This window comes from Felis catus, chromosome B1 (genome assembly GCF_018350175.1).
Source record: "Felis catus isolate Fca126 chromosome B1, F.catus_Fca126_mat1.0, whole genome shotgun sequence".
NCBI classification, from domain to species: Eukaryota; Metazoa; Chordata; class Mammalia; order Carnivora; family Felidae; genus Felis; species Felis catus.
Genome location: NC_058371.1, coordinates 32,195,167 through 32,211,613, shown reverse-complemented (window position 1 = coordinate 32,211,613; position 16,447 = coordinate 32,195,167). Strand labels below are relative to the sequence as shown.

Genomic DNA, 16,447 nt, shown 5'->3' with positions numbered 1-16,447 from the left:
TTAATTGAATGTCTAATAAATTAATGTGCTTTTCAATACGGAAAGCTAAAATAATGGGCCAAGTTCATGACATAATTGTCCATAAGCAAGTTCACTTAAAAGTGATTCATTTCACAGAAATTTTACATGGAGGCATTTTTCACTTCACAAAATACCCACATACGGGGTAGTGCCTCTATGAATACCTGATTGTGGGTTAATGTGCCCTTCCAACTATGGGCACATAAAATTAGACTGAAACACAAAAGAGGGAGGACTTAACGTTTTTAAGCAATTATACAATTATTTATTTTCATAAAGTTGGCAATGTTTTGTAAGCTGGTTACTTGTAGTGTATCTGTTTTTGAGGACAAAATTTTCAGATTTCATATTCCCTCAGGTATTAATTTTCTGGATTCATCTAAGTTTGCTGAAATCCTATAATAAGGTTTTCACCTGTCAACTTCCAAAGCATTTTTTTTTACCTTAGCTAATCTCTCTGGGTCCCCAGGATGCCTTGGAATGACTTTCTGCAGTCTTTGGAAACCGTAGTCTATGGTGGGTTCATTTAATGCTGAAAAATAAAAGTCCTCTTTTTGAGTATGTTTCATGGTCATAAAGCAGAGCTTCTCAGTAAGTCTTCCACCCGCAAAGAGAAAGGTTCTGGTATTATCTGAGAATCGATACATAATGGATACAATTCGTTAAGGGATTTTTTGCTGTCGACATTGGTTAATTCACATTTGTAAGTTTGGAATTCACGGTAGTTTAGTGTCTTTGCATTCAAACGATATTTCAGAATTTCAGGATTATTACATTTACTTTACCATTCTGCCTTAAGTGCACACAACTTCTCATTCTCCACTCACTCTCAAATAACCAGAAATATTATACAATCGACCATCTCCCCGTTTTCTACAAAGACAATAAACTACCCTTACATGCTTTTTCTCTTCCCCCCTCTTCCGTTTCCCAAGTATACCTTTATCATCTATTAATTCTCCTAACTATCAGCTTTTCTTATTCTCCTAAATATTTCCATTCATACATATACAAACCTTCTGTGAATTTATTCTCCCAAAGCCCTGTTCTTATGCAATACACTTTCAGAATTTCCCATTACATTTTGCTACACGTACATTCGTATACTGTCAGGCTCCACCATATGCTGAAAGTTCCATAGAATCAGGACACATGCTTTGCTTTGCCACTGTGTTCTCATTGTTGAAGACAGTGCCCGGCACATAGTAGGCACTTGGCATCAGCAATTTGTAAATTGGGTGAGGGACAGAGTGAATGAATGACACATCTCCCCATTTCTACCATGCTAAAGAATTTTTGGAGTGGATTCCCTTATTCTTTCTCCTTCTTCCTGTCTTCTTTGAGTTCTTATAAGTCTGTTGTTTAAATTTTGTAGTTTCAAAATTAACGCATGATCAAAGTAAAGAAAAAAGATGCAAAGAATAAAGAAATAATCACCTGCACTCCCATTAGGCAGCAGTAAACACAGGAGGGTGTACTTCCTTTTTTAATCTTCCTTTTTGCACATATGTTTTATGAATATTTGTTGCTATTATTCTAAATATCAAAGCAACACCTTTGGTTCAAAAGAATTATTCAAAAAATTTAAATGCGGAAATAAAAATACAATCATCCATAATCTCACCATTTTAGAGATGAGCTGGGTTAGCATTTTTGCTCATATCCCTACAGATCTAAACACGCACGCATACTTAAAATTATTCACACTGTTACATAACCTACTTTTTATCAATTTAGCAACATATCAAACTTTTCCCCAGCTTATTCAATATTCTTTTATAACATTATTTAAAATTCCTGCATATTTTTCCATGTCATGGCCTATAATTTATTTAAATGGCTTCCTAACGTTTGCCATTTAACGTGATCCTTAATTTCTCACTATTATAAAAATCAGAGCCATAATTATCCGCTGTGTATAGTTTTAATGATTTCAATTGGATAATTCCAAGAATTAGAATTACTGGACCAAAACTATGATTTATATTTAAGGCCTTCCACACATCCTGCCGAACTCTTCTCAGAAGACTGTACAAATTTGTATTCCCTCCAGCGGTGCACGTGGTCACTTTAACATCTATTTCGTCATTCATCAGTGCAACTGAAGAGCTTTTTCTTATACTTGCTGATCATTTTAATTTTTTTCTTTTATGAACTGCTTATTGATTCTTTCCATGGTCCTTTCAATTGGGGATTAGTCTTTTTTTTTTACTTGTAAAAACACTTTATGTATAAATATTTTTAACACTCTGAATGTCCCCATGCTATAATATCATATCCCAGTTTGTCCTCAGGTATTATATGTAAAAAGATCATCCCAATTCCATGATAAGCACACACACACACACACACACACACATACAATGCGTGTGGTATTTGCATACACATATACAAACACATATGGATTCTTTTTCTTCTTCTTTTTTCCCAGGTCCGCCCATAAAATGTGTACTGCTCATCATCTAGGTAATACGTTTTTTATTTTTTGGTCTGTATTTCACTTTTTATCATTTTTCTTGTCAATACGATTACTCCCTCATCACATTTTCTAGGAGTTTTACTAGTGCCTAGAAACACTTTTGGTTTTTATGTGTCTGTGCAGGCAGCGTGCAGGGAGCGGGTGGTCGTATATGGCCTAGTCATTAAGAGATTCCGCTTTAGAGTCAAATGGATCTTGGGTTTGAATTTCAGCTCCACCATTAATTTCTCTAAGCCTCTGTTTAAAATCCATCTCATGGGTTTGCTGTCAAAATTAAAGAAAACCATTTATATAATGTCCCCAGCTCAGTTCTTGCCCCAGAAAAGTTCTTAACCAAGGGCGGCTATCTGCTATTTTGTAACCAAACCCCTGACAGATGTCATTAATGTTTTCTGTTCATTCTTAGGACCATCCATTCATGGCATCAACATATGAAGATCGTTTTGTCTGTATATTAATTCCAACTAGTTCTCTTAATCTCATTCTCATGTTAGCTAAAATGTCCCAAAAGGTCTAAAAATGAGGGTGATAGTGGAAATTCTTGCTTGTTTTTCTCCGAATGGGAATGACATTGACATTTCACCATCAAATTATTTATTATGCTTCAATAAGGGTTTTTTATCAGGACTTTTTAGAATTTGAGGAAATTATAATCATGAATTTTCTCATTTGACAAGTATGTATTATATTTGATAAGAGATTTCCCAATTTGTCACAATTAAGTGTTTCGTCACGGATATGGTATATTTCTGAATACAGTTTGTTAATATTTTCCTAAGATTCCTGCTGTGAGGATTAAATCATTTAACTATTGAGAATAGTGCCTAGCACATACTAATCATTCAACAAGTATTAGTTACTATTACCGTTGCTGGGGTTTATGTGTCCATATTAATAATTGGGATTGTGTGCTTGGTATTGTCCAGCTTCTAGTTGATTTGTGTTTTATACGAGCTTTGAAAAATAAATTGAGAAGCTCTCTGTATTTCATCCTATGCTTTGTAAAATTTATACGGCATGGATATTCTCTCTTGACTAAAAGTCTGGAAGAACCCTGTGAGATTTCTCTCATTAAAGTCACCAATAACATTTTAACCAAACCAAGAGGAACTTTGCCATCCTTCTTTTTTTAATATATATTCTTTGAGAGAGAGAGACAGAGAGAGCACGTAAGGAGAGAGGCAAAGGGAAAGGGAGAGAGAGAGAATCCCAAGCAGTCTCCACACCCAGCGCTGACTGGGTGAGTTCTCCACATGGGATTCTATCCCACGATCCTGGGATCATGACCTGAGCCAAAATCAAGAGTTGGGCACTCAACTGACTGAGCCACCCAGGGACCCCGGAACTTTTCCACTCATATGATAAAGACGAGTTAGCATTTGACACTGGAAATACTCTCCCCTTGGAAATTCTTCCACCCATCGCCTTTCCTGAAAGTGCACTGCCTGTTTCACTCTACCTCCTTAGTCACGCCATCTCAGGCCACTTTGAGGACTGCTCTTCCTCCATCTTGTAAATGCTATTGCTCCCCATGACTATTGCCAAGCCAGTCTTCTGTTTGGCTATACATTCTCCCTCAACCACCTCATCAGTGCCCCCATGATTTCCATGTCAAGCTACATGCCAATTGTCACAAACCTTTGTCTCTAGTCAAGAGAGTTTGCCTAAGATTCTGCCTTATCATTCCAAGTATTGGCTGGAAATTTCCACAGGATAGCCCATAGACCCCTCCCACTTAAGATACCCCAAGCCGATGTGGCTTTCTGTGAATTGTCATGTCCATTAGGTTGCCAATCGGAAACCTTAGATTCGTTCTTTATTTCTCAATATCATTTGTATTCTTCTAGACAATTCATGCATTTCATCACGATTTTAAATGTTTTAGCACAGATTCTACACAGTATATTTAGAATTTCTAAACATGGGGCTTAGTCCCACACCGTGAGATCATGACCATGAGATCATGACCTGAGCCAAAATCAAGAGTCAGCATTTAACCGACTTGATCCACCCAGGTGCCCCATGAATAGTCATATTTCTAATTCTGTCTTCCTTTTGTTCCAAAGAAAATATCTGAGACGCTTGGCTGTTAGTTAATTATTTATTCCAGCTAACTGCATTGGATTCTAAAAGGTGGCCTGCAGAATATCTGTCTTTTGGAATTTAAGTTTTTTCTGAATTAATACATATTAGTTTTGTCTGTGTTCCATGGGTAATGCTTCAAGTATATTATTTAATATATCTTTTTGATCATATTATTTAACATATTCTATATATAATTGCTACTATAAATTTGTCCTTCCACATTCTCCATGTATTTCTGATAGTTTTTTAATGGCTATATTTCTCTCTAGTAATGAGAAAGATACACATCCTATCTTAACTTAGAACAGTGCTTTTAGGGGCACCTGGGTGGCTCAGTCGGTTAAGCGTCCAACTTCAGCTCAGGTCACGATCTCGCGGTTCGTGAGTCCGAGCCCCGCGTCAGGCTCTGTGCTGACAGCTCAGAGCCTGGAGCCTGTTTTGGGTTCTGCGTCTCCCTCTCTCTCTCTCAAAAATAAATAAATATTTTTAAAAAATTTTAAAAAACAGTGCTTTTAGGTTTCTCTGAAAATCTTTTCTTCTAACTATTTGAGTCCGGTAAGCCCCTCCACACGGAAGGAATTTGGTCCACCCTTAATTTCTCTACCTCATACTTTCTACTTCTACATTTTGATTGTTCAGTTGTCATCTTCAGCTAATATTACTATCGTTAGACTTTCTATGATCCGTCTCTTTTAGACTGATTTTCACATTGACATTAGGCTTTGCCATTACATTGACAATAATTGGAATACTCTAACTGCTTTCTCTCTTGTGATACCATAACTTTTCCATCCTTACGTTTTTCACTGGTTCAATTCCCCAGCAGTCAGGTGACATCAGTAAGAAGAGCGGAATTCTATCCAAGCCCCTGCAATGAGACAGTATCTTTTTGTCTCCCTCATATGTAAATGACAGCTTCTCTGGATGTAGCACTGCTAGGTACCCTGGTCTCCACTCAAGATCAAGTTTCTGCTTGTGTTGCTTGTTCTTACCCTTTGGGTAGGGGGTCAGAGGAGGCCTGGAGGGGGATGACGGGTGCAGCTTTCTACACATCCTCCAACATAACCCTGTTTGCACACACCAGCACAACAATTTCTGGCATATTGATGACACCAAACTGGCTTCAAACACGAAGACTAGATTTCCCTTATTTTTGTTGTTGTTGTTGTTGTTGTCATCTTCTTGAAAATATCCTCTGATATTTTCTGGGGCTGAGGGCAGATTAAACACTTGGACTCACATTACCATTTTATCCAGAACCACATGTGAGAAAACCTGTGTGTATAATTAGAATCCTTCCATAAACCTTTTTTTTTTTCCCACGTAGCATTAAAACGTCAGCAGTTTCTGAATCCTTTTTCTTTAATAACAGTATTTTTAGTGGCTATAATATTCAATAATGAAAATCGTTATTGCCGCCGTTAGAATTAACCAAAGGCTTGCTGTATTACAGGCCTTTTACATACGTTAGCTCGTTTAATCCCCATTACAACCCCACGATATGGGTTTTATCCCCACTTCGAATGTGGTTCCAGGCAGTAAAGGTGGAATTTGTGTCCTGTCTTCTCTAACTCCTAGGCCTGTGCTCTGAACCTTAGAGGTGTTGGCTCAAGCCTTATCCAGATTCGCCAACGGCCGCCTGGGTCAAAGGCTACCCCTCTGCACTGAGCTACTGGGCTGAGCTGGTAAAGAGCAGAGAGTGTTGGCAAGTGGCCATGCCACCTTCTGCTTCCACCCGCTCTTTGCACCCGCCCTTCTGCCTTCCCGTGCTTCCTCTCTAGCTTCTGGCAAAGGGCTGCAGATCTCCAAAGCGAAGCCTCGCCAGGTTGCCTGAGTTCGCAGTCCCTGAGTGTGGGAGAAGGCCCCATTTGGTATCAATCGGCAAACACAAACAGCTGCCCAGGGCTGCAGGGAGAACAGACCTAGTGACAAAATGCTCTAAATCAATCATTGCCTTGTCTGTTTTCAAACCGGCACCATTTCGTTACCTGAGGTACTGATTTTCTTATGTGGAGAAAATGGAAGTTATAGAAATTAGTATGCTCACAATGTGTTTACTAGAAAGTAAGGGAAGATCCCCTAAGGTAGAAAATCTAGCCCCTCCGAGGGCCCTCCCCCTCCTGTCTCCACTACTGTCCTTGTCCTTTCTAGCCATTTGCATGGCTACTCCCCCCCCCCCACCGACAGGTTCTCACTCCCCTTCACTACAGCTCCAGGGGTCCCCCCATAACCACCACTAATCCCCGTATCCCTTGTGCTTCCTGCCACTTGCAGAGGAATTCTCTACGGCTGGGCTTTAATCAGTACACAGAAGTGGGATGTAGATGGAAGTTTCTCTTGCACGGAATTGATCGCACATTTGTACCCACTGTTCTTCCCGTTGGATGGGAAACCACCAGGTCCCAAGGGTAATGTCTGCTTTATCTTGCCTGCCCTCCTCTCCTCACTCCCCACCCAAATCAGAAACAGCAGACTATCTTGGCCACACCGGGTTAGCGATGCATGTTTTAAACTGAGAAGTTGACCAGGCATCCTCATCTATTTCTGATGTTGAGTGTTTTTTGGCAGGCCCCTGCCAGACTTCACAGCAAACTGTGGGAGGGGTTCTGTGTGTATCCCAGATGAGAAGACAATGGTAAAATACACTGTCGCCTATACGGACAGGAAAAAAAAAAATCACACGCATGCACACACACGCGCATGCACACACACGCGCATGCACACACACGACTTCGTTTAATCAAGGGCACGTCTGAAGCACAAATCATGGGCGGTGCTTAGTCAACACCAAGCCAAAAGAAGAAAAGTCGGTCAATGCCTCCAGTTTTCGGCCGTCAGAACATCCAGGTTGAACCGGACAACCTTTACTTTGGTTCCAAACTGACTTCCCAACTGACCAGCTGGTTTTGCATCCTGTCGGTTCAGCCTCACGTTGAATCCCGGCTTCCCTCCTCCCCATCTCCCTGGGTGTTCTCTGACATTTCAGGCCTCGGTGCGAGCCAAGCAAACCTCAATTAGCTAATGAGGTGCCCAAGATCAGCACCAAGACTGCCTCCGAGGGCCAACCAGATCATTAACCACCATCATCAGTGTGAATTTCCAACCTCTCCTACCACATGGAGTGGGGGGGTGGGGGGTGCTGTGAAACGCTGCCGGCCCCTTGGCTGACAGGGACACAGAGAAGTGCTAGCAGGGCAAAAACAGAGTAAATTAAAAATGCACTTCGATCTATAGGCTCTATTTATCTATGTCTTTCTTTAGTAACATCACATTAAGGTAAAAGGTCATATCCCCGCTGAAATATAATTTATATTTACCTTTTATTAAATAATTATGGCATGGCATGAAGTTAAATATTACAGAAGCTAATCAAGGGGGAATTCAATAGAGAAAACTCAGACATGAGAATTTCGTCTTTGCTATACATAGAATGTCTTAATCCTCCACTGGGAGTCATTCGGGTTTGCTTAAGGAGTTTAATAATACACATTTCAACTGCCACAGAATCTAAATCCCATTTGGATCAGCCTTGGAAAAACTTTCATCAATACCTTGAGATTTCATAATATTTCTCCTGAGAGCCTGGATCTTATGTGTCATTTCTCATTTTGATTGCGGGTATAATATATGAGGTTTCTTACATATCTTGGATCCGGCAAATAGATATAAACTATAAGCAGTGTGTAAAGGTTTTATTTTATAAGTAAATAGTATTTAACTAAAAATATCTACTGGGAACCACTCATTAGAAAAAAAGCTGGCTGGTGTTCAATATTAATTTTCCCCAGAGGTTGGTGAGATGTATAAATTCTATATGATTATTGCTTTCCTTAAAGGGAGGCACAGAAACCAGATAATGCCTACCCTCTACTTCTGTTTCCAAAAAAAATATAGGGGACACTGGCTAACATGGAATGGGGAGTCTTTGTGACACTTCTTCTGGTCAACCCTCAACAAAGACAGCATTGACATTGCAGGCAGGAGGTCATTTATGCCCTTGGCCGACAGGAGTACTCATCACAAAAATGGCGGCTTCAAAGGCTGATCAAATTCCTTTGCAGAAATTTGAGAAGAGACAAATCAGATGACGTGGTGAGGGAAGATCTGAGTGCTCAATTGGGCTGTCACTCTAGGATGTTGGCCTGGGTTTCAGCTTTCCTCACTGGTAAGTCTTCATCTGGAGCCTACGATCATCACAGAGTGTATGGATGGCCATCAAGAGGCCAATAAAATTCTAAAAGTCTGAGCCTAGCTGTATGTTTGCACATATGTGCATTTATCGGCAACAAAGGATCTTCACTTTTATTAGATATGCATAGAGCCCGTGGTCCACTGAGGGGTCTAGACCACATAAATAGAGGATCTCTCTAGTCCTAACTTGAAATCTTATCCTTCTCCAATAATAAAGAAAACAATGGAAAAGAATCAAATCTCTGCAATGTGACTGCCAGACAAACACCAAATCAGAAGATGGACTTTGATACGCAAGCGAAGGGGAAAAACTGCATCACGAATACCTCTCTGTGTGGCTCTGGTCAAAGTCCTGCTGACAGGACAGGAAGGTGGAGAACAACTCAGCATGGGGAAGAATTCAGATGTACAGAGACCAGCTCTTGCTTTCATGTTACCTCTAGGACTTCTCCATTCTTTTTTTCCCTCAGGGTCCATCTCTTCAAAGAGCCTTGAGCCTCCATATTGATTCCTGTGGGGTCTGCCTTCTTTGTGCTTGGATTTTAGTTTCTCTCTCTCTCTCTCTCTCTCTCCTCACCTTCCCAATGTCCTTGTCCAATCATCTACCTTCTGCCCCACTGCTCATGTGTCCAACATGCAAAGCCTACGTTCATTTCTTTTAAGGCCTATGTTCAATTAGCACCTTAATGCTCCCAAATTAAATTTTTTTCAGCGCATTGGACAGCCAATGGAGGTAAAATGGGTCTGGCCTGGGATCTGCTTTATTCGCCCACCCATGACCGACCATACACCATCTTCAAGGCCAGGTGGACTTTGGTTTCTCTCTCTGCAAAGACACGAGCTGGGGCTAAATGGCCTCTAAGATCCCTTGTAGGCCCTGGCATATGATCCGAAGGCTATTATTTATTTGGTGCAGTGAAATTCTTCTTTGAGAAGCGGAGACAGGTGGGGCTGAAGCCATAGGCTGTTGAATTACATCGTCGTTAACCTTTGCTACATTGAAATCTTTCCCCACATCCGCTTGTTTCAATGTAGCAAAAGTTCGGTGTCACCAATTAAAAAAAAGGACAAAGATAATATAAGAACACATTATTAAGAGGCGGTACCCGCCTTCGTGGATACAGGAACAAGAACACGAGGTGAGAACCAGCAGTGCATAAGTGAAAGATTAGACTGAAGCCTTTGATATTTAATTTTAAATGAAATATTAATTTAATATTTAATTATGCTTTGGTTTCAAGAAAAACTGCAGCAGGAAGACAGATTGTTTGAAGAAGGGAGTAATATACGCGGTTAAGGAGACAACTGTAAAAATTAAAGATAAATTTCAAGGGTAAATCTAAATGCCACAATGGAGCAGTTATGAATATGATCACGCTCTCTGTAATGTGTATTTAGAATATTATAGCCGAGAGCACCAGGCCATTAAGGGGCTGAGATGTCTCCAGTGAAACAACAGCCCCCTATTCTGGGGCTTCCAATGGAGACATCATTCTTCAGACTCAGCTGAATGATGGATCCGAATTTTACAAGAGGTGGGGGCAGAGGCGACCTCAGTACAACTGCAGGCTACCAGGAGGGCTATTGATTCAACCTGTTTCCAGAGTGAACAGGGAACAATTGTACTCGGGCCAGTTTTTGATGTCTGAACTGGGTATTTTTAACTAAAAATCAGATTCATTTCTTAAATGGGGATTTTTTTTTCAGGGTACCGCTCTAAGAAAAAGAAAGAACGAAACGTGAATTGCAATGAGCTATTCACATTTGCAATCCCACTTGCACACCTGTGAGGTGCAGCTTTATGAAAAGAGGACCCCACGCCCTGCACCAAGCCTCGGGTATGATGCAAAGGTTTGTGGAAAAATCCAGGTCTTCCATTTCTTCTTCCAACTGCTGCCTGTTCTTGGCCATTTTCTTGTTAACGCTTTGTCTTGTTAACACATGGAATCAAATGCAATTGTTTGTGCTAAAGCAAAAGGTAAGAAGGTCTCTGGGGACAGAGGTGAGGTGACATGAATTCTTTGGCTCCTCAGCGTCCCAGGGTCCCCATCCGTTCTCATTTGCCAACATCCAAGTTCAACCACACACCTGGGCAAGCAGCTCCTCCGTGCGTGCCTGGGCCACCTGGGCCGATTAGGTGTCTTCTGTCCCCCTTTGAAAACCCGCTCCCCCTTCTCTCCACCTTCAGAGCCCACGTTCTCAGGCTGCCTCGGCCCCCTCTGGCCCCGACAGAAACCTGATTGCTAATCTAGTCCCAGCTATGAAGAGCACGGTGTGGCAGGCCTTTCAAGAAGAATCCACCTTTTTCAGAAGGGAAGACATGCCAAAAAGCCCACCCCGGATCCAACGGTGAAGAAGGCGAAGCCACGTAACACTCATCCCAGAAACGCGTGCCCCCCTGCCAAACGCCGACAGGAGTGAGCTGGACTTCTATTTCGATATTTCTAAGCCTATGCATTTGCAAATCTATACCATTTCATTTTCCTCATGAGATATATACCTTCCTATTTGTTCACTTAGGAACCTGACATGCAGAAGGGTTAAGTGATTTGCAGGAAAGTTGGGACTCAAATCCAGGCCTCCAAACTCAGTCCCTGTCTTCCACTCCAGCACTAGGTTCTCTCTTAATAAGAAAGTGGAGTTGGTACTCCTTTCCCAACTTCAGTTATTCGTGGAGAGGATAGTTTCTATGACTTCTAGGGAATTGGAAGCACTCCATAGAGTCTCAGCCGATCACACGACACCGTAATAGAAATATCCCACTTCGCAATGTGGAACAGCAGGGCACAGGCAAGGCATCGTCGTCTTCTTTTTTTTAAAAAATCTCTTTAATGTTTATTTCTGAGAGAGAGAGAGAGAGAGGATGAGCAGGGGTCGGGGAGGGGCAGAGAGAGAGAGGGAGACACAGAGTCTGAAACAGACTCCGGGCTCTGAGCTGTCAGCACAGAGCCTGAGGCGGGGCTCGAGCTCACAAACTGTGAGATCGTGACCTGAGCCGAAGTCAGACGCTTAGCCGACTGAGCCACCCAGGCGCTCCAGGCAAGGCATCTTCTGAGCCCCTCCGTGCTCAGTGGCCAGGCTTATCTCCTGTGCATTTCCTCAGAGTACCGGCCAGAGAGGCAAGGCCACTGGCATTTGCCAGGTAAAATATTGGATGAAGCCAAAGAGATGGCCTTGGTGTAATTTCTTCTATTTGCTATACGGGATTGGTGCGTAGCATAGGTCAGTGGTGAAGAAGGCAGCTTTGAAATGAGACACCTAGGACTGCACCTATCTCGGTGACCTTAGGCAGCAGCATTCTCATCTATAAGGTCAAGATACTAATGGAATCATCACCATGGGGGAAAAGCAGTGATGATATGGGCTCGTGAGATATGAGCCTGGCCCTACCTCCTCAAACAATGACAGATATGACTACTGAATTCGTATCATCATTTCTTTTTTCTCACTAGTCCTATCTGATGACAGAACTTACGGGAGACTTCTTCACCAACAATCAAACGTTTACACCAGATGTTTGGGCCAAAGAACCAGAGGAGTAACACTGAAAAGCTGTACTCATCTACCCCCATATCCTCGATGACCTGCCTTCAAAAACCATGACCTCTCACTGGTTTCTGTGGGTGGTGCGGATTTTATCATTATAAACTGTGGCCATTCTACCCCCAGATGCACACTCCAGACATCCCCTTCCTGCACCCACAAGACAGCCAGGAAGCACCTGCACAACCAATAACCATGATCCCACTGGGCGCCTCTACCGCCATTATTTTTCTGCCCTCCAAGTTCACTGTGGAAGGGTCTGTGAGGAAAGCAGAGGTCCTTCTTCCCTCTGAGCCCCGGCTGGTATACCATGCCTCGGTCCCCAAGCAGACAGAGGCAGTCGGACCTTTCCCGAGGAGCTGTAGTCTCACGTGGATCTCTCAACTCCACAGCAGCAAGCCACGCTTTAGCAAACCACGGTTGGAGGAAAACAGATCTGCAAAGTCACACGTGTGAAGCAAATGTGTTGTTTTTCAGAGCCCTGATGCTGTTTATGCTGTACTTGGCGCAACAACCACGGGGAGCTGATTACTGCATTTTGGCTAATTATATCAAGTAAGTTACATCTAATAGGCTTGGGTTTATTATGATGGTGTATCCTTGGATACAGCAACCATCAATGGTTGGACCTTGGAGCCTCCTTTCCCACCTCCTGCTTTTTGAGTCTCCTAGAAAGTTCCACCTGAGAATAAATATTGTGTTCGCGGTGCAACAACTCAGTCTCGAAGGAGCTGCCCCCGTGCGCAGGGTACTTTACCAGCAAGAAAGTCTCCATGACGGCCTGATGAGCAGGACTCAGCCTTCTCAAACTTGTTTCTTTGTTTAAAATACAGATTCTCAGACCCTCCCCAAAGAGAATGATTCGGTATGTCTGGAACGAAGCCAAGCATGATTCTCATGCTCAGCCAAATTAGGAAAACACCTATGGGTAATAGTATAATTAGTACCAGAGCTTTACAGATGAAGAAAATGAGGCTCAGGAAGGTTAGCTGACTTGTCAAAAGGACAAACAAGTCATTGGTGCCACAGCCGGCATCCGAAAGCACGTCTTCTGGCTGAGTCCAGTGCACCCTCCCCTTGGATGCCAGCCGATCGCTGGTGCCCAGTCTGTCCCCACTAAAGCTCTCTAGATTTCTCAAGGTTTTCTTTTCCTCTGGAATCAAGATGCGATTTTCCACGTGACCACTGGAGCTGAGTATTTTGTCTAGACCTCTAGGGGTTTCTGACACACTATCCTGCAGCTGAGCACATTCTGAGGCTCCGAACGTGTGGCTCAGGAGGCCGGGCTGGCTGGAAATCCATAAGTTCTCTCCCCATCACCACCCAGAGAGAAGGTCAGGATTCTCCAGGCTCCCTGAAGCCAGGCCTCGGCTCAGGAGGCATTGTAGCCCCACCTCCAGTCACGGGGGGAAGCCATTGCCTCTCCAGCTCTTGGACCAAGATTCCCGACGGACTGGAAAGTACTTTCCATGTTGGTGGCTGCTCATTGAGTGGGCAAGACCAGAGATCGCCAAACCATTTCCTGTAGCGCCTGGGCCCCTCCGTGAATAACATTAGCCACTTGTCTCTACCAACCCCAGTCCCATTTGGCTCAGTAACCTCAGGTAGAAGTTTTTAGAGAGAGTGACCAGCCTCCTGAGCCACCTGAACAGTGTTTGTATTTTTATTTTCTTCTCTATTTGTGAAAGAATATACTACTGTGTCCCCACCCTCCTCACCCTTAACTGCTTCCCATGGTCCTTCTTTCTCAAAGGCAGTCTTCTGGAAGAAGCTTCACTGCTTCCCTGGCTGGAAATACTCTTTTTTGTGCCTAAAGAATCAAGTCGACCAATGTGTGTTCTTTCAGAATTCAAATATGGGGAACATTAATTTTTTATACCACGTTTTCTTTGTTTAATTATTAATTAAAAGTTACTTATTTTTTTCAGAAAGTAATAAATATAAGCAAAACTTAAAATAATAACAATAATACCAACACCTAGAAACCACCATTGTTAAGACCTTCATATTCAGGGCTTTTTAATCTTACTGGGGTTTTTTATACAACTATTCCTTTTTCATATATATGTGTATGTATATATATATGTATATATATATATAATATATATAAACACACATACATACATACATGTATACACACACATATATACATACATGTATATATGTATACATGTTCATTAAATCAAAAGGAAAAGGACAGACTGAGAACATATTCATTGCATGTGACATATTACCCTATGTATAAAAAGATTCATTCATTTGTTAGCATAAGCTTATTTTATGCCTACCATTTGTCAACAACTATGTTATGCATGTGGATAATTATATATATATATATATACATATAAAATATATATGGATGTTATATATATAATATCCATATATATTAGATATAAAATATGTGGATATTATATATAATATATAATTATTATATATATAATTATATATATATATATATTATATATATATATATATATTATATTATATTATATATATATATATAATATATATATATATTATATTATATATAATATATAATTATATTATAATTATATATATAATATTATATATAAAATATGTGGATATTATATATATAATATATTATGTATATTATTATATATATTATATATATAATATCCACATATTTTATATATAATATATATGTATATTATATATAATATATGCACATTATATATATAATATATATGGATATATATAATATATATAATATATATGGATATTATATATATATAATTTATGTTTTTTAACCTATATCACATCTTTCATGCAACTAAATATTCATTCACAGCATTACTTTTAACATCTAAAATGTGTTTCAGTGTAAAGAGACTTCATTATTTATTCAATGAGTCCCCTAATGGACACTAAGGATGTTTTCAATTTTCACTACCACAAACAGCGTTCCAATGAACAGCCTTCAGGCAAACTGAGTTATTTCCTCGGTATACATTACAGAAAGTAGAATTGTTGGGTCAAAGGGTATATGCATTTTTAAAGCCAGTGCCATCAAGGTACTCTTTAGAGCCATCTACTCTCCTGCAGTAGAGTGTTAGAAGTCCCACTTCCTTCTAATTTTGCCAACTTGGGTATTTTCATTTGTTTGAAAACAATTCTTTGCCAACCTGACAGGGAAAACAAATGTTATCCTATAGTCGCCTTAATTTGCATGTATTAGATTATTAATGAGATTGGGATTTTTAAAAATACGTTTGCTGCTAAACTGTATTCCTTCCTGAATTAACTCCTGATATTCCTTGCTAGCTTTTAATTTACATATCTTTCCTTTTCTCCTTAGTTTGTGAGATACCTAACATTCATCACTTTACCCACAAGGCATAACATAGTGGTTGACAAATTTAGTGGTTGGCATAAAGTAAGCTTTTGCTGAACAAATAAATGAATCTTTTTATACATAGGGTAATATGTCACATGCAATGAATATGTTCTCAGTCTGTCCTTTTCCTTTTGACTTAATGACCATCACCCTGACATGCAAAAATTTTCTTTTTATGTCATCACAGATGTACGCTTGATGGTTTCCTTGGGGTCAAGGTTAGCAAGGCTTAAGATTATAGTATTTTGAAATGTGTACATTTTTTTAATGTTTACTTGTTTACTTTGAGAGAGAGGGAGAAGGAGAGAGAGAGAGAGAAAGAGGGAGGGAGGGAGAGAATCTCAGGCAGGCTCCACAGTCAGCATGAAACCCAATGTGGGGCTCGATCTCACGACCACGAAATCATGACCTGAACTGAAATCAAAAGTCACCGACTGAGTCACCCAGGCACCCTGAACTGTGTACATTATTCATTCAAAACATCTAATTCAGATATTTCAGTTTATAATATAAAATTAGTTATCTAACTTTTTTTTTTTTTAATGCTTAACTAGTGAGCCCATTCCCATTGGTTAAACATTCCATCTTTTCCACATTGACTGAGATGGCTCCTTATGTATCCATAGTACTCATGTGTACAAAACCTGTTTGTTTTTAAATGTTCTCTTCTGTGGCATAACATTTCTATGTATTCCTACAAAGCCCCATATTCTTCTAATTACTGAAACTTGCAATAGGTTTTAAGTCTGGAAGAGCATGGCCCTTCTCATTTT

General features: G+C 40.6%; 1 protein-coding gene across 2 annotated transcripts in view; it reads right to left on the bottom strand.

The window, feature by feature from the left end:
* The window catches only part of EBF2 (EBF transcription factor 2), a 198,703-nt gene that overhangs the window by 19,464 nt on the left and 162,792 nt on the right, over positions 1-16,447 (bottom strand). For both annotated transcript variants that reach the window (XM_023252459.2, XM_023252458.2), the window contains exon 11: positions 465-553. In XM_023252459.2, the coding sequence (XP_023108227.1) occupies positions 465-553 (89 nt within the window). The remainder of the gene's footprint in view (positions 1-464; positions 554-16,447) is intronic.